At 34.9% G+C, this 19,300-nt stretch overlaps 1 protein-coding gene and 1 long non-coding RNA gene across 2 annotated transcripts; one reads left to right on the forward strand and one right to left on the reverse strand.

Moving 5' to 3' along the window:
* Positions 1-989: 989 nt before the first annotated feature.
* Positions 990-1,900, forward strand: LOC130990368 (uncharacterized). The gene is made up of 3 exons (XR_009090948.1): positions 990-1,095; positions 1,591-1,740; positions 1,833-1,900. It is a non-coding gene; the product is annotated as an uncharacterized LOC130990368 (long non-coding RNA).
* Positions 1,901-6,041: 4,141 nt separating this feature from the next.
* Positions 6,042-8,291, reverse strand: LOC130990369 (NAC domain-containing protein 79-like). The gene is made up of 2 exons (XM_057914591.1): positions 7,940-8,291; positions 6,042-6,967 (listed from the first exon to the last, which is right to left on the reverse strand). The coding sequence occupies exons 1-2, from the start codon at positions 8,094-8,096 to the stop codon at positions 6,297-6,299; spliced, it is 828 nt and encodes a 275-aa protein (XP_057770574.1). The 5' UTR covers positions 8,097-8,291; the 3' UTR covers positions 6,042-6,296.
* Between the last annotated feature and the right edge of the window lie 11,009 nt (positions 8,292-19,300).

A 19,300-nucleotide genomic window follows, 5' to 3' on the forward strand; every position in this document is an offset into this window, starting at 1 on the left:
CATATTCTAACTAAAAATGTGAAACTAAAACAGGAAAAACTATTTTCGTTAGAATATATGACAAAACATGACATTTTAATTAAAAATATAGCAAAAAAAGAACAAGATATTTAAATTTCTATATATCTAATTTCAAACCTATCATCAACAAATTTCTATATCTAATTTCTTATACATTAATTATATCCCAATCATATATATCTAAAATGAGTATTACAGTCCAATGAACCAGAAAAGCACGCAGCACACCAAGTGCTCGACGGAAAGACTGAATCGAAACTATAATCTTTATCTCTTTCTCTTAATATCTCTCTCTCTTAATTTTAATTATTAATATGTATTTCAACATCACAATTATTAACAAATTATAGATAGACTCAAATTCTTAGATAAATCCTATCAAAGGTAGAATTCTTTGTCAAATTCACAATCTTATATTTCATCTATAAAAAGGATCGGTTCTGCTTTCTTTCTCCTGTTCTGCTTTCTTTCTCCACTGTTCTACCGGTTGGTAAGTTGAAGTTTCTGCTCTCTTTCTACGTAGAGGTATTTATTTAGCCCGTCGAAATTCGTTGATGTATTTATAAAGTGCGTAGAATTGTGTGAATCTGGTTTTAATGGAAACAAGTATATTTTGTTGATTTCTGGAGGCAGCAAAATCTATTGTTCTTACTAATATAGATTATCTATTTATTAGTCTACGTAATGATATTCATTCAATCGAATTGGTTTTATAAATAAGGAGCTGCGTATTATATAAATATTTTTATGAATCAGCGCTATTCTTTACTTGCATTTTTCTACCAACATATCTCTAAATCTATTGTTCTTACTAATATAGATTATCTATTTATTAGTCTACGTAATGGTATTCATTGAATCGAATAATCTATATTAGTACGGGTTAGCTCTTTCTCTTAGTTCTCCCTCCGGACTTTCTATTTGCTAAGAGTTTCAATATTTATAGTAAACACTTTATTTTTGATTAGTTTATAATGTGTTTTAATTTGTGATTGTATTGATTCTGAAAATTCAGGCCGCGAGGAGGTGACTCAGCAAGTTTCTGATCGTGAAGTCGAGTTTTCAGCACAACCCGTACGTTATTTTTCATTGTATATGCTTGCCTTATTTGTGGATGTGAAATGGATTAGTTTTGCTACGTGCATCTTACATCTGCTGTCTTCAGTAAAAACATGCAAATATGTGGTTTTGGGGTTTTGTATTTCTCCTTTTGAACATACAGTATTAAAAGATAGGAGTATTTTACATTGTATAATTACAGCATTAAGTGGCATTTATTTCAGGTTCGTGCAGAGGTATCCTACTCTCTCTCCAGAAAGTGTACTGTACACTACATTCTTTTTTCCTTTTCTTTTTTAAATTGGCTATGTAAAGAAATCAAGAAAGGCGCTTTTTTTAATAGGGAGGTTTCATCTTTGCTGAATTTCTGTTTGTGGGTCGTGTTGCATGAGATCAATGTCTCTATCTGTGTTACCTATTTCAATGTCTGTCTTTATCCTTTGCAAAATATTTTTTTTGCCAATCATGTGAATAATAGCATAATAATTTATTTACTTACTCTAAATATAGGAAATGTCGACGAATAATGAAGCTATTCCTTTGAATGCCATCAAGGAAAAAATACGAAATAAATATGTGGTTGTCAGAATTTTGCGCTTATGGGTTCAAAAAGATAAATTGGGCAAGGAAGCACTTGAAATGATCGTGATTGATGAATGGGTAAGTCTTATCACAATTTTATTTAATAAATAGTTTTGTAAAATTATTAACTTTCAATTTATGCTATCTAATAACATATTTTTATTATGTAGGGCAACAAAATTCAAGCATCCGTCTCTATAGGGAACAAGAAAAAGTTTCATGAGTTACTTAAAGAGGGACAAATAACAGTTATTAAAAACTTCCAAGTAGTGCAAAACAATCCCACAGAAGTTGATTTTTAAGCATCGAAAAATTCTAAAATCATCATAATTAGATTGGATTGGTGGAAGTGTCTAAAATTAGTTTCTGAGTTCAGAGAATTGTTTGACTAAAAATATATTTAGTTAACGTCTTTTACTTTAAAACAAACTTATTTAATGCTTTATTTTAGTGAAGAAAATCATCAAATAAAAAATATAATAAATAATTTCAAATATTTATATATTTTCATTTATTCCCGTCGATTTTCGACGGGTTACCTACTAGTAATAAATTAAAGCTATAATAAATTAAAGTTACTCTTATGATCTTTAATTTAAGAGTTAGTCTCTGGTGCGGTATGCGGTCACCCTGATCCGCATTTACACAATATATTATAGAATTTTGTTTTCAAAATCAAAGCTTTGATGTGGTCCAGTGGATAAGTGCGTCCCTTTTTCACCTAAAGGGGAGGGGTTCGAATCCCCCTTGCCCCATTTTTTTGTTTTTTTTTGTTCTTTTTTTTCCAGCTTTTTATCTTTTTCATTTTTGCTATTTTTCAGTTTTAAGTTTTTTGCATAATAATAATTACTTTTTTCTGATTTTTTATTTTGTTTTGTTTGTATTTTTTTATTTTTACATTATTCTAAAGTAATTATTATTATGACAAAAAGTAATTATTTACAAAAAAAGAAAAGTAATTTTTTTTCAAGCATTATTTTTCATTATTTCAATAATTACTTTTTCTTACAATAATGATTACATGAATAATTATTTGATTATTTTTTCCGTATTTTATTTATTTCTACGTTATTTAATAAGTATAAAATATACATTTGTTAGCACAAATGTAGACTTATGTTAATATAAGTATTTTCTTTCATTCAATATAACATATTATATTTTCTAAACCCTAAACCCTGAACACTAAACCCTAAACACTAAATCTTAAACTCTAATAGAAATATTTACTTTTAATAAGTATAAAATATACATTTGTTAGCACAAATATATACTTATTTTATTATAATATTTACCTTTCATTCAATATAAAGTGTTATATTTTCTAAATTCTAACCCCTGAAAACTAAACCCTAAAACCTGAACATTAGACCTTGAACACTAAATCATGAATTCTAATAGGAATATTTACTTTTAATTAGTATAAGGTATACATTTGTTCCCACAATTGTGTACATTTGTTTATAATAATTGCCACTTTTATTCAAGTAATCATTGTCGTATTGAAAAGTAAATATTGATATGATTTAATGTAACGTTTCTAAATTATTACATTAGTTCACGATAATTGTTACTTTTATTTATGAGAATTTGTACTTTTATTTATTTGCTCAAATAAATACTTTTGTAAGTAAAAGTAGTTATTGATGTGAAGAAAAGTAATGTTATTTTCACTCGTTAATACTTTTATTCTTAACAATTTGGTCAAGTAACAATTATTGTGAACAAATGTAATAATTTAGAAACATTACATTTCATTGTAACAATAATTACTTTTTATTTGATTAAAAAAAATTACTTTTTATTACGATAATAATTACTTGGACCAAATAGCTAAGAATAAAAGTTCTAGCGAGTGAAAATACCATTAATTTTTTTCACATCAATAATTAATTTTACTTACAAAAATAATTACTTGAGACAATAACTAAAAGTAAAAGTTCTTATGAACAAAAATAAATATTATTGTGAAGAAAATATTATTAAAACATTACCTTTTTATCATGTCAATGGTTACTTTTTCTTAGGACAATTTTTACTTGACTAAATAACTAAAAATCTAAGTTCTAATGAGAAAAATAAGCACTACTTTTATTCATATCAATAATTACTTTTTCGTACTATAATAATTACTTAATCAAATAATTAACAGTACAAGTTCTAATAAATAAAAGTAACTATTGTCATAAACAAATGTAATAATTTTGAAACATGTGTTCACGATAATTGTTATTTTTACTCAAGAACTTATGCTTTTAGCTATTTGTTCAAATATTTATTGTCGTCAGAAAAATTATGAAGAATGTAATATTTTAAAGTATTACATTTTTCACAAAAATATATAAAATAATGCAAAAGAAAAATAATAAATAAAAAACAAACAACAAAGAAAATACCATAAAGGATAAAAAAACCAAAATATAAAAAAAAATGCAAAAGAAAACAGTAAAAAGAAAAAAAAATACTAAAAGAAAAAAAAGTAAATATATAAAAAAAGAGTAAAATTTTGAAGTAGCCAAAATGAAGCATAAAACACAATTTATGGCCACACATTGAAAAAACACAAATTTTGGCCATTTTTATTGATTTGGACGTTTTTACCCTTAATGAGGCGGACCGGGTAGGATCAGGCACGCGGGTCGCGTGCCGGGTCGGGTTAGGCACTTATGGCACTATTAGTGCTATAAGTGCCAACGAAAATTCAAAATAAAACCAAGTAAAATGATCATTTGGGCACTTATGACACTAATAGTGCCATCAGTGCCATACATGCAGCACAAATACAGAAACAACATCATTTAAACCCTAAATGGAACATCTAAACCCTAAATGGATAATCTAAACCCTAAATGGAACATCTAAATCCCAAATGAAACATCTAAACCCCAAATGGATAATCTAAACCCTAGGGGGAAGTGTGCACTTATGGCACTTATGGCACTAATAGTGCCATACGTGCAGCACAGATCAGATCAGATCAGATCAGATCAAATCTTTCGATGGCTGAAATCGAAGGAGGCGAAGATCAGATCTGCCGATGGAGGAGGCGACGCAACGATCAGATCAGATCCACCGCCGCCGCCTCATCAGATCAGATCCACCGACGCCTTATCAGTTCAGATCTGCCTTCGCCGCCGCTTCATCCTCCGCCACCTGACCGACCTCCTCCACGCCGCTGATTTCAAAGGATCGGATCTCCTCCACCGCCGCCGCCTCATCCTCTACTCCGACGAAGTCTGCCCAAGCCGCGAGAGCTCCGACGAATTCTTCAAGCTCGGCGCCGCTGGAGAGAGAGAGAGGGAGATGAGAAAGAGAGAGAAGAGAGCGGCAGCCGAGATGAGAAAGAGAGAGGAGAGAGAAAGAAGGGTAGAATAGTCATGACATACAAAAAATGGCCAAAATTTATTTTTTTTCAAATGGTGGACAAAATTTGATGTTGTATGTTGAATATGGCCATTTGACCCTATTATCTCTAAAAAGATGCAAAAAAATGAACAAAACAGGAAAAGGAAAAAAATGGAAAAACCAGAAAAAAAACCTAAAATAAATAAATAAAAGGGAATTTTTTTTTGCAAAAAACCTAAAAATAAAGAAAACATGAAAAGGAAAAAAAAAAGCATAAAAAAAAAGTAAACAAAACCAGAAAAAACAAAAAAAGCATAAAAAACGTAAAAAAAATTAAAGGAAAGAAAAAGGAAAAAAATTGAAAATTGGGGGTATGGAGTTTCGAACGCGTGACCATTGGACAATGGTGAGACACTACCGCCTACCACTGCACCACTACATTACTTTCTCTACTTTATCTCAAAAACTGGAACTTATACGTACATATATGGGTCAACCGCATAGTATGCGGTTGACCGCACACAATAATTTGCGTTAATTTAATATGCATATTGAATATTTTATCATTACTCATATTATATGATTTTAAAAAAGAAAGAAAAAAAAGTAGAAGATAAAAGAAAAGAAGTTTGATTTGGAAATAAAACCTCTCCACCGCATATATAGCAAAAGTTAGTGAAAATATACTTTAATAACTAAAATTTTAAAAATAACTATAATTTTAAATTATGGCGGAAAAAATACTCGTTAAACTGCTCTTTTATATAATACTCCATATAGATTTCATTAATTTTTAAGTTAGTGGATATTTTTTATTTTTGTTATATGAAATTGGATAGTTTTATATATTCACTCAAAATTAATTTCCCACTTTTTATATATAAGTTGGATATGAATATATATTAGCTAGTTTCATTATATCCAAATAACGTGAACAGTGGTATTTACAGATTCATCTAAACTGGAATCTAGCCAATGCATGAATCAACATTAAAGTAAAATATCTCTTTAGATAGAGTACATGAATGCATGAATGAGAGAACCTAATAAACTGCACTTACTTAATTTTCAACAAAACATACAATTTACAAAGGATATTTGCGATGAGATGCTAACTATACCCTACCATTATTCTCTTGATTTATTTCGGCAATGGACTTTGCCCATCACCCACCTAATTAATTACCTCACAAAGTCGGATCTTAAATTATCTTGCTCACATTTCTACAGCAGCACAGCATACAGCCATCCAACTCTAAATCATGACCAATTTAGTCGACAAATGTTGATCACCAAATGTTAGAGTCCACATTATAAGGCGGCTGCTCCGGCGGCAGCGGCTGCGGGAGCGAGTCCACAACCCCAGAGGTGGAACCCATGTTGAAACTGGACGCCCCGAACTCATGATTCCCAAACGGCATTAAACCGTAGTTATCCGGCTGGTGGCCGCGCAGCTGCAACGCCGTGAGGAGCAGCGAGTTCATGGACAGACTCAGCGGCCACGACGAGAGCGCGGCGTCGGCGGCGTTCCAGCTGCTGATGACGTTGGCATCATTGGTGTTGTAGTTTTGCAGAGGCGAGGGAGGCACGGGCATGCCGAAGCTGGGGGAGTCGTCGGGCGGGGAGGGGGGCGTCTGCTGAGGCCTCTTGACGGCGGCGGTCTTCTGGAAGATTCGGCAGACGACCCATTCTTCTTTAGAGGGTTTGAAGGAGAGCTTGTTGTGGAGGCGGTACTCGTGCATGACCCAGTTGGTTTTCTCGCCCTTGGGAGCTCGCCCGCGGTAGAAGACGAGGGTTTTCTTCATGCCTACCAACGCGCTGCCGCGGAAGATCTCCTTGTCTTTGCCCGTCGTCTTCCAGTACCCGGCCTCCGTCGCCCGGTTCGTGCGCAGCCCCGTCGGGTACTTCCGATCTCGCAGGCTGAAGAAGTACCACTCTCTTTCTCCCATTGATGCTTTCGCTGCAAAAATATATACCCCTTTTTACTATTTTATCTTTAATAAAATAGCTTTAATTACTCTTTAAATACACATTCGCGGTTTGCCTTATTCAAGAGAAAATATTCACAACTAAATTTATTCTTATTATGAATTCTTATATTTAATGGTCAATTGACAAACAAGAAAATGTTTAATCATATACATATTTTTGAATTTGTCAATTGAAGATAAAACAACACTTAAAAAGTGATTGTTTTTTAATCTTTTTATCTTTGTAGTAGTTTTGTACCTTTTCATGAAACATTCTATTTACATCACTGCAAGAAGCATGGTCTTAGACAATGGTGTTAACAATTGCTGTGTTAGACAAGAAACAATTGTTGGTGTAGATAAAACCGATTGTCTATTATCACTAAACTACTCCTATATCTCTCTGATTTCTTCTTTCATTTTCGTTACAAATAATAAAAAAAAAAAAATTGGGTGTTCTTTGGTGAGAACAATACATGATAAGTAGACCTGAAAAGCATAGATTGATTGAGCAGTAATACAGCAAAATAGCTGGATTTCTGTCTGTAATATTGTAATTTTGTGAGAAGTACAACAATGTTTGTGTTTTATCCTTTCAAACCTACGTTCAATATAATCTTCCTTCCAACTGCATTTAGCTACCTTTTAACTTAACCTAAACCTTCGTGTGTGTCATGTCTTTATTAAAAGCATAGATCGTATTTCATGATTTTTCCCTTAAAATTAAAAGTAGCAAGAGAGACAAAATGATAAGACGAAATAATTAATTAAGTTCACTGATCAGTCGTGAAATCTGGCATAAGATTTAAACACAAATAAAAAGGGTTTCGATGCCAAGGGAAAACTGCAAAGTGCAAAATGTGAAAAAAAAAAAGAAAAAAGAAAAGAAAAAGGGGGCATGATGATTAACACAACGGTAAAACTATTTTTTTTCCAAGAATAATAAAGGTGTGTATATATACCTGGGAGATCCCAAGGCTCGCACTTGTTAAGATCAACATCGGCAACAGCCCTAGTGGTGAACTCGAAATCCGACACTTTATTGGTAAGGTAGTAAGTGATGAGCTCTTCATCCGTGGGGTGGAATCTGAACCCCGGAGGAAGCTGAGTTTCCTCCATATATCAGAACGTGTCGTGTTCGTGTCGTTATTTGATCGAGTACGGAGGGCAGCATCCAGAGCCGGCTACTAATGGCCCCTTCTTATTAACTTGATAGTTTTTCCCAATTCATCCTTCAGCGGCAAGCCTCTTCTTCTCCCTTACTATAAAGTCTTTGTTTATTTAGATATTTACAGCTAACACTTTGACAAAGATAGTGAGTCGCATCCATCATTACATTTTCTTAACGCTTCTGGATTATAGTGTATATTTTATTCGCAGCTAGCTATATGAATTAATTACTATATTTAATTTGTTATTACCATATAGGATATTGTGTAACTTTTGTTGCCCTTTCTTACTCGCCGCGTAGTTTAATTAGTCGTGCACCATCACTAAATGATACTAAATAAACAGAATATTGATATATACTCTCTCCATTCTATAATAGTATGTTTAATTTGTTCGACACGAATTTTAATAAATATTGGGTGAGTATGATGTGAGTGGAGAAAGCAATTTGTGAGTGTGCTTGAGAAATATGGTGGGCCATATTGATAAAATTGTAAATAAGTATTGAAAGTAAGAAAAAAAAAATAAAGGAGTTAGTGATGGGGTAATTTCCAAAAATGAATTATTCATATTTTTGTGGAACCTATAAAAACGAAAATGAGCGTAGTACTCTTCTTCTGGGATGGAGGAGAGTATAATATTCTCATGCAATATTTAGTGCTAAAATAATAAAATGAATTATTCATATTTTTGTGGAACCTATAAAAACGAAAACGAGCGTAGTACTCTTCTTCTGGGATGGAGGAGAGTATAATATTCTCATGCAATATTTAGTTCTAAAATAATAAAATGAATATTGGAAAGTCATCAAAATCTAGATTAATTATATATATGAGATTAGTGTGAATACATCACATATTATTGTCAATGAGTTAGATATTTACTATTTTTTGCTGTAAATATTTCATGACCTTTTCTTAAATTTAAGTTGCGACAATAACGATCCGTTATAAATTTATTATTAGAAAATGAGATATGAGAAAATTTTAGTACATTTTTATGGAAAAAGAGTATTTAAAATATAGAAAAATATTATCACATCAATACCGCATATAATATTATCATAAACTTAATAAAAATGAGGGGAAAATATTGGTAGTTTGGAAAAAAAAATCATGTTCAAAAACAAATTCCACCCTCCAAAACTTGTAGATGGAATATTCGTCTATCCCACAATTTAGTGTATACCATTGTGTCTCACTCTTAATTCTCTATTTTATAATAGTTTGTTATAAAAATAAAAAATATTTATATAATGAATTATAATCAATATTTATCACTAAAAAATGAAATTAAAAAAGTTATATATCCTCACTTTGAATTAATTAACTAAAATAATCCATTACTAATTCAAATAAATATAAAAAAATGATTATAAACTCTAATTAATTAAAAATTATTATAAATTAAGAGTGGAAAACGGTGGTACACACTTAATTGTGGGACGGATAATCCCATCTGCAAAACTTGTGCCAAGAGTAAATACTTTCTTTTCGACCATTTTCTGTCAAAGAGAATGCACCTTAGTACATCATACGTTCATCATCATAAATATAACTATTGTATAAATTAAAGATAAATTACTTTTAAAAAAAAGTTTAAAGATGAGATGAAATATGAATGAGTAAAGAGTGGTATATAAATATATAGTGTCTATATACACATATTACTATATATATTCAGGGTGTAAAGTTAAAGTTATAAATTTTAAATTAATGACTTGTGTATTATCCTAGAACACTAGATACTCATAAAGAAAAACAAGTGCAAATGGTTAACAAATTTTGATGAGATCTCTTCATTTTAAGTTACGTTGCGTAATTATACATCAAAATTGAATTAACGATGTTGGGTAATATTAGGAAAGAGAGACACATGCATTATATATATGCACAAAAACACAAAAATTGTGTGTGTGTGTGTGAGAGCGAGAGAGAGAGAGAGAGAGAGTTTAGTCGAAATTATGGGCATGAACGGTCCAACCACCTTCACCCATTTCTACCCACCAAAACTGTGGTGAACATCCAATCACAACATGCCTTATAATCTTCGATATTCTATTGACATATGTTGCTTACATTCCTTTACTATTTCACAAGTTTCCTCTCTATTTCATCCTTTTCCTTTATTTTTGTTTTTACTCGTCTTGGGGACTTCACATTTTTCATCTAGGAGCTATTTTTGTCCCCGTAACAATATCAAATAATTACATTTTCTATTCTACAATTTATTACCTCATTATTTTATATTTATATATCTAATAGTATTATATAGTAAATCCTAAATAAAATTTTATGAAATTATATACTCTAGTTTTAAGTAAGAGTCAACTTTTGAGATAACCATATTGAGCAATGAAATTTAATATTGAGTGAAAATTTAAAATGCCCTATTACTTAAGTTATATATGAAAAATGCCCCTTTTTTTATAAACATAAGTTTCATATACTCTATTCTTTAATACCCTTAATGTTGATAGGTTTGCTTGTTTTTTGTAAAAGTCTTAAATATTTGACCGATTTAACAGCTATTAGTCATCTAATCGGTCGGTAAAATCATGTGATCGCCTGGCTAAATTATCTGACCGCACCGCCCGGGCGGTCAGATAATTTAGCCACCCACCGGTCACATGTACTCTTGACTGATAGCTGTCAAATCGTTGACTGATATATGTCAAATCTGTCAAATGTGTAAGACTTTCACAAAAAATGTGTAAGAGACGATACGAGTTTTAATAAAAATAATTATTATATTATAAGTGGTTAAAGGATCACACTTAAAAAGTACTCCCTCCGTCCCATTAAAGTTGGCCACGTTCTTTTCGGCACGGAGATTAAGAAAGGAATAGTTAGTGGAGATTAAGTGTGGTCCAACCAAATTAAAGAGATAATTAAGTCTTTCTTTAATCTAAATCTGTATCTTCTTCCCCATTTTCCGGACGACGGCGACGCCAGTGCCGACGACCGCGACGCCGCCGACGACGACAATCGCCCCAAATTTTCTGGCTATGCGGTTCGTTTGTCACCAAAAAAATTAAAAAAAATCAAAAACCAAAACCAAATCAGACCCCTAATTTCCTCAAAACCAAATCAGACCCCAATCAAAACTAAACAGCACCGGCGGTCGTTCCACCGCTGCTAACCCTCCCTAACTTCGATGTTCAACGGCCCCATGTCTCGATTTCCCGCCGCTCACTCCAACTGGAGCCCTAGGCCCCCTAATCGCGGCCAGGCTTAGATTTTCAGCCCTGTTTCTCGCCCCAAAACCAGACGCCGCTGCCGCCGCGTACTCCTTTCTGAACCGCCGCCTACTCCCTTCCGGCTCTAGCCCTTGCTCCTGACCCCTATTCCAATTATTTTGCCTGAGCTGAGAGAACTAGAGCTCAGTTTTCTGCCAACGATGGTGAATCGGCCCTGATTTCGAGATTTCATCCCCAATTTCCAGTTAATCGGGGATGCTGGTGCGGAGAGGGTGAGGTTGGAGCGGCGGAAACTCACCGGAAATACAGAGGGCTAGGGCTCGGTGTGGATCAGCTGATGTGAAGCGGCGTGGTGACGGGGAGGAAGAGAGATGGAGAGAAAGAGAGAGGGTGTAGTTTTGGGGGTGATGGCGAGGGAGGGGAGGTTGAGAGAGAGAGAGAGAGAGAGAGAGAGAGAGAGAGCATGGGGGTCACGAGGAGGAGAGAGCAGACCGGTGCTGTGGTTGTCCGGCGAGGTAAGGCGGCGGGCGGCGGGGTTCAGGGGGTGGGCGGCGAGGGTGGGGGTGGAAGGGAGGCTGAGTGTGTGTTGTGTATGTGTTTTTTTGGTGTGTGTGTACCTTTATTTAATTAGGGTTTAAGTTTATTTAGAAATTTTAATTAGATTAACTAATTAGGCTTAATTAAAATAAATATTTCCATTTTTAGAAAGTGGCCAACTTTAGTGGGACAACCAAAATGGAAATGTGGCCAACTTTAATGGGACTGAGGGAGTACTATTTATAATGATAATTAATTGTATTGTGAGTAAAGTATATGGCCCATCATGTGATAAATAATTTCTAAAAATGGAAAATGATTAATTTTTGTGGACATCTCAAAATGGAAAAAAAAAGATTATTATTAAATTGAATTTTATTAAAAACGGAAAAAACCTAAAAACCCCTTGAAAGCACAGAAAAGCTGACTAAAGGGCCGGACCTCATTAAAACCTTGCTAAGGAAAACCCCGTGGGAAAAACCAAAAGCAAGGAAAAAGAGTATACGTCTAAAAACGCAGCAAAACGCCAAACAACAAAGCAAACAACCGGCTGACATTGGGTGGACGCATCTTCAGGAGCTCCGGCCTGACCATCGCCCCTAAGAGCGACCGGAACCCAATGCCGCCTACCCCAAAACCAGAAAAAAACATAAGCAACAAAAGAAACAGGGTCACAAAACCCACCACCAATTCTACAATGACAGTTCAATTGGTGGCTAAAAAGCTCAAGGCCGAAGGCATGAACCAACGCCAAGCAACCAACGGGGATCAACTTACCCGACCCCAGGCTCGAGCACACCCGAAGCCTGAAAAAAAGGCCAGGCGTTTCCCCAAAGCCAACACCCAGCTCCTCCCCAGCCGAAGACTCAACCAAACAGCCGTCCATCTCCAAACCAGATAAGAGATCATCAGCGCCAACCTGCGATCCGTCCCACCACAACGCGCGCCAAGTGTTTGAAAGAAAGCCGACAACAAATCCGATCCCCTCCCTCGCACACCAGGTGTTTGAAAAAATGCCGGCAACAACCGGACCCCCATGCCGCCCACCACGAAACCAGAGACTAACAGAAGCAACAAACGGAACATGGCTAAAAAACCCACCACCAATTCTACAATGACAGTTCAATTGGTGGCTACAAAGCTCAAGGCCGAAGGCATGAACCAACGCCGAGCAACCAACGGGGATCAACTTACCCGACCCTAGGCTCGAGCACACCTGAAGCCTGAAAAAAAGGCCAGGCGTCGCCCCAAAGCCCACACTCGGCTCCTCCCCTGCCAAAGACTCAACAGAACACCCGTCCATCTCCAAACCAGCAAAGAGATCAGCAGCACCAACCGGAGATCCGTCCCACCATAACGCACGCCAAGTGTTTGAAAGAAAGCCTGCAACAAGGCCGAACCCCTCCCTCGCACACCAGGTGTTTGAAGAAATGCCGACAACAAGACAGACCATATCTTCAACTACCGCACCATCCGAAGATGGCTATGACAGTTCATGTCCACCCTCACCGCTTTCTTTATAGCCTCAATTTCCATAGGCCACCATCCCTCCTGTATATTGTTCGCCGCCAATATGTCAGCCACTTTGTTGCCCTCCCGAAAAATGTGAGTAACATGAAGGTTAAAATTTGAGAGAAGTGCCAAAACCCCCCTCCATCGTGCCGCAAACCGCCAAGGAAGATCAAGCGACCGAGATTGAAGCAAATTCACAATATAAGTATAATCCGACTCAATCCAAAGATACCTCCAATTCCTGTAAAAAGCAATTTGTATCGCCGAAATAACAGCTAACAACTCAGCTTCAAAAGCAAAGCCAATGCCTCCGTTGATGTGGAAACATCCCCGAACCCAGCTGAACTTATCCCTGAAGACACCCCCGGCCGCAATCTTTCCCGGAGCGCCAAGTGTCGAACCGTCAGTGTTGACTTTAATCCACTGATTAGGCGGAGGCCACCAATAGATGTTAATAAATGACGGAGGAGGAGCAGCTCTCGGTTTCACCCCCAGATTTCTCAACACCATAAGATCTTGACAAGAATTAGCCATGCAACCGATTCTCTTAAAATTCTGCTCAATGTCAAGAAACGCCACTTTAATGAACTGAATGACTTGTTTACCCACAAACTTTGCATCCTAAAAAATGCAACCATTTCTCTGAGTCCAAAGGCACCAGAGCAGGGTTAGAATACCAGCTTTCCAGAAGCAAGCCACTTGAGAACTAAGCTCGCTATTCCAAGCAGCCACCAAAAAGCTGTGAATGTCCTCGATGTCCAAAAATCTCCCTTGATTAAACCAACTCAGAAACTCCGCCCAAATAATCCTAACCTGAGGACATCTCCAGAAAATATGATCCATGGTCTCGGCATCCTCCGTGCAGAAAACACAACGATTTGGCGTAATGAGACCATGTTGGATGAGGCGATCCAAAGTTGGCATTCTTCCATGTAGAATCCGCCAACAGACCAGAGATCTCCGAACGGGAATATGCCATTCCCAAATCCACACTCCCCATTTAACCTTCGGAAATCTGTGACAATGGTGAGCAAAAGCCAAGGCGGAAGTAACCTCACCGTGAAGAGAAGGCTTCCAAAATCTAGTATCATGATCCTCATCGACCGAGAGAATTAAGATGTCGCAAACAATATCCGGATAGGCATCAATGAACTTTTGTGTAAAATGCCATATTCCATCATAGAAGTAATCCGCCACAGACTGAGTAAGAAAGTCACGAACAAAATGAGGCACCTCACATTTATCCGCAATCCTGAAACCAAGCCAATCATCGTTCCAAAAGCTAGTCAACTCCCTCGTGCCAATATAGCAGTAAGAGTCGTTGATAAGTTGAGGAATCTCACTGCGAACACTCAACCAAATCGAAGAAGGAGCAGCAACGCCCTTAACCTGACCGAAGGTCTTGAGATATCTATCTCTCATCAAATCATATCCGAAACCCCTCCCTCTAATGATACTCCACGCTCGTTTCATGAGGAAACACTTGTTCATCATGGAGAAAGAACGTATGCCCAAGCCACCTTCCTCTTTGATAGCACAAACTCTCGCCCAAGCAACCGTATGAGAAGGACGCTTGCTCGCATCTCCAGTCCAGATGAAGTTCCTGCATTTTGCATCAAGATCTTTAAGCAAAGATCGCGGCCATCGATAAATCATCATAGAATGCGTCAAAGAACTCTGGATCACCGACTTAACTAAGCAGACCCTCCCCGCCATAGAAAGATGCTTGCCTTTCCAGCGTGAAAATTTGTTCACAATTTTATCGTGGATAGGCCTAAAAACATTAGCACGAACCCTCCCAACAAAGAGAGGGACACCTAAATAATTAAACGGCAGTGACCCACTCTTGAAATCAATAATCCGCCCAACCGCACGCCGAAGTTGATTAGGAACTTTATCAGAAAAATAAACATGCGACTTAGCGGCGTTGTAACTCTGCCCAGAAAGAGAACCATAAAAGGACAAAATATTCTGAATGGTAGTAGCATTGACAGTAGAAGCCTTGCAGAATACTAAAATGTCATCCGCATAAAGGAGGTGAGTAGGGAAGATGCTGCCCCGTTTCATCGTCATAGGAACCAAATGCCCCGAAGGAACACAATTACTAAAAAGAGCACCAAGCACATCTTCCGCAATAGCAAAAAGAATGGGCGAAAGAGGATCTCCTTGTCTAACGCCTCTAGGAAAAATAGCCATGAGACTGTCCATTATACAAAATAGAAAGCTTTACCGAGTGGAGAAGAATACCAATCCAACGAATAAACTTCTCGTCATAACCACCCACTTTTAAAACTTTCAACAGGAACTCCCAACGAAGAGTGTTGAAAGCCTTAGAAATATCAATTTTACAAGCCATATTTCTGCCTCCACCAGTGGGTAAAGTCTACCCTGGACATATGCGCACCTGCGCATCGCATCCAGATGCGAACACGTGTCCCACAAAGAAAACCCACTCGGCTCAAACACTTTACTGTTCATTCCGGTTTTCTTTATTGTAATACTACCGGTCTAATAAAATCACTGTTTTCCCAAAAGGTGATGGTTTTAATTTATGCTCTTGTGTAATTTTTAAATGCGGACACGTGTCCCTACAAGTATTGTAGGCCTTAGACATGATTTTAATTTGGCCCCCAAAACATGATCCTGTTTATTTATACATTTAAAATTCGGTAGCCCCCAAATGACTGAAAATTGAGCAAAAAGATAAATAAATTGGCGCTAATTAATTTTATTTTGGAGGGCTTTTTTTTCGCGTAGGGCGGGCAGTGAATTTTTCAGGTGGGAAGTGAAATTTTTTGGAGTATATCATTAATAATTTATCATAGATTTATTCTCAATATTCATATCATGAGTTTGTGTTCCTCAATTCTTTTTTTGAATAATATATTAATAAAACTATTAGTGGAAAATATTAATGATATGATATATTAAAATAATATATCAATAATAAATTAAATATATCTTCAGATAGTATATTATTAAAAAATATTAATGGTATGATATATTAAGATAGTATAATAATAATAAATATTTTTGAATAATATATTAATAAAACTATTAGTGGAAAATATTAATGATATGATATATTAAGATAATATATTAATAAAAATATTAATAAAAATAGTAATAAAAGATAATAGTGAAAAATATGAATGGACAATATTTTACACTATATTTAGTGTAAAATATGAATGGTATGATATATTAATGGTATGTATTTTCGGGTAATATTTTCACTATTATAGTCTACATTTCACTATAATTAGTGTAAAATATGAATGGTATGGTATATTAATGGTATGATATATTGAATCTTAGAATTCTCACTTGAGATTCTAGAAATCATTAGTGAATGAAGAACCGATTAGTGAATCCTGAGATTGAATCTTAGAATTCTCACTTGAAATTATATAAATCATTAGTGAATTCTTAGATGAATCTTAGAATTCTCACTTGAGATTCTGGAAATCATTAGTGAATGAAGAACCGATTAGTGAATCCTGAGATTGAATCTTAGAATTCTCACTTGAAATCATTAGTGAATGAAGAACCGATTAGTGAATCCTTAGATTGAATCTTAGAATTCTCACTTGAGATTCTAGAAATCATTAGTGAATGAAGAACCGATTAGTGAATCCTGAGATTAAATCTTAGAATTCTCACTTGAAATTATAGAAATCATTAGTGAATCAAGAACCAATTAATGAATTCTTAGATTGAATCTTAGAATTCTCACTTGAGATTCTAGAAATCATTAGTGAATGAAGAACCGATTAGTTAATCATGAGATTGAATCTTAGAATTCTCACTTGAAATTATAGAAATCATTAGTGAATCAAGAACCAATTAGTGAATTCTTAGATTGAATCTTAGAATTCTCACTTGAGATTCTAGAAATCATTAGTGAATGAAGAACCGATTAGTGAATCATGAGATTGAATCTTAGAATTCTCACTTGAAATTATATAAATCATTGGTGAATCAAGAACCAATTAGTGAATTCTTAGATGAATCTTAGAATTCTCACTTGAGATTCTAGAAATCATTAGTGAATGAAGAACCGATTAGTGAATCCTGAGATTGAATCTTAGAATTCTCACTTGAAATCATTAGTGAATGAAGAACCGATTAGTGAATCCTTAGATTGAATCTTAGAATTCTCACTTGAGATTCTAGAAATCATTAGTGAATGAAGAACCGATTAGTGAATCCTGAGATTGAATCTTAGAATTCTCACTTGAAATTATAGAAATCATTAGTGAATGAAGAACCGATTAGTGAATCCTGAGATTGAATCTTAGAACTCTCACTGGAAATTATAGAAATCATTAGTGAATCAAGAACCAATTAGTGAATTCTTAGTTTGAATTTTAGAATTCTCACTTGAGATTCTAGAAATCATTAGTGAATGAAGAACCGATTAGTGAATCCTGAGATTGAATCTTAGAACTCTCACTGGAAATTATAGAAATCATTAGTGAATCAAGAACCAATTAGTGAATTCTTAGATTGAATCTTAGAATTCTCACTTGAGATTCTAGAAATCATTAGTGAATGAAGAACCGATTAGTGAATCATGAGATTGAATCTTAGAACTCTCACTCGAAATTATAGAAATCATTAGTGAGTCAAGAACCAATTAGTGAATTCTTAGTTTGAATCTTAGAATTCTCACTTGAGATTCTAGAAATCATTAGTGAATGAAGAACCGATTAGTGAATCCTGTGATTGAATCTTAGAACTCTCACTGGAAATTATAGAAATCATTAGTGAATCAAGAACCAATTAGTGAATTCTTAGTTTGAATTTTAGAATTCTCACTTGAGATTCTAGAAATCATTAGTGAATGAAGAACCAATTAGTGAATCCTGAGATTGAATCTTAGAACTCTCACTGGAAATTATAGAAATCATTAGTGAGTCAAGAACCAATTAGTGAATTCTTAGTTTGAATTTTAGAATTCTCACTTGAGATTCTAGAAATCATTAGTGAATGAAGAACCGATTAGTGAATCCTGAGATTGAATCTTAGAATTCTCACTTGAAATTATAGAAATCATTAGTGAATGAAGAACCGATTAGTGAATCCTCAGATTGAATCTTAGAACTCTCACTGGAAATTATAGAAATCATTAGTGAATCAAGAACCAATTAGTGAATTCTTAGTTTGAAATTTAGAATTCTCACTTGAGATTCTAGAAATTCCCAATCGATTGGATTATTTGATAATACCGACGTAATATTTGATAATACCGTCGAAATACATGATTATACCATCGGGAAAATTGAGAATATCGTCGAAAAAATATAGAATACCCGGCGGTATTCTCAATTTATCCGACGGTTTTCTCTATTTACCCGGCGGTATTCTCAATTTACTTGGAGATATTGACAATTTACTCGACGGTATTCTCAATTGGTATTCTCAATTTACCCGGATAATTGAGAATACCTCCGGGTAAATTGAGAATACCGTCGAGTAAATTGTACCACCAGGTAAATTGAGAATACCTCCGGGTAAATTGAGAATACCGCCGGGTATTCTATATTTTTCCGACGGTATTCTCAATTTTTCCGATGGTATAATCATGTATGTCGACGATATTATCAAATATTACGACGGTATTATCAAATAATCCAATCGATTGGGAATTTCTAGAATCTCAAGTGGGAATTCTAATAATCAAACTAAGAATTCACTAATTGGTTATTGATTCACTAATGATTTATAGTAAATCAAGTGAGAATTATAATAATCAAACTAAGAATCCACTAAATGGTTCTTGATTCACTAATGATTTCTAGAATCTCAAGTGAGAATTCTAAGATTCAAATTTAGGATTCACTAATTGGTTTTTGATTCACTAATGATTTATAGAATCTCAAGTGGGAATTCTAAGATTTAA

The sequence above is a fragment of the Salvia miltiorrhiza genome, chromosome 6 (assembly GCF_028751815.1).
Source record: "Salvia miltiorrhiza cultivar Shanhuang (shh) chromosome 6, IMPLAD_Smil_shh, whole genome shotgun sequence".
Taxonomy (NCBI): Eukaryota; Viridiplantae; Streptophyta; class Magnoliopsida; order Lamiales; family Lamiaceae; genus Salvia; species Salvia miltiorrhiza.

Coding starts and splice junctions, on each gene's coding strand:
- LOC130990369 (XM_057914591.1), bottom strand. CDS start 8,096: ATGGAGGAAACTCAGCTTCCTCCGGGGTTCAGATTCCACCCCACGGAT. Junction 6,968..7,939: donor CGAGCCTTGGGATCTCCCAG/GTATATATACAC, acceptor ATATTTTTGCAG/CGAAAGCATCAATGGGAGAA.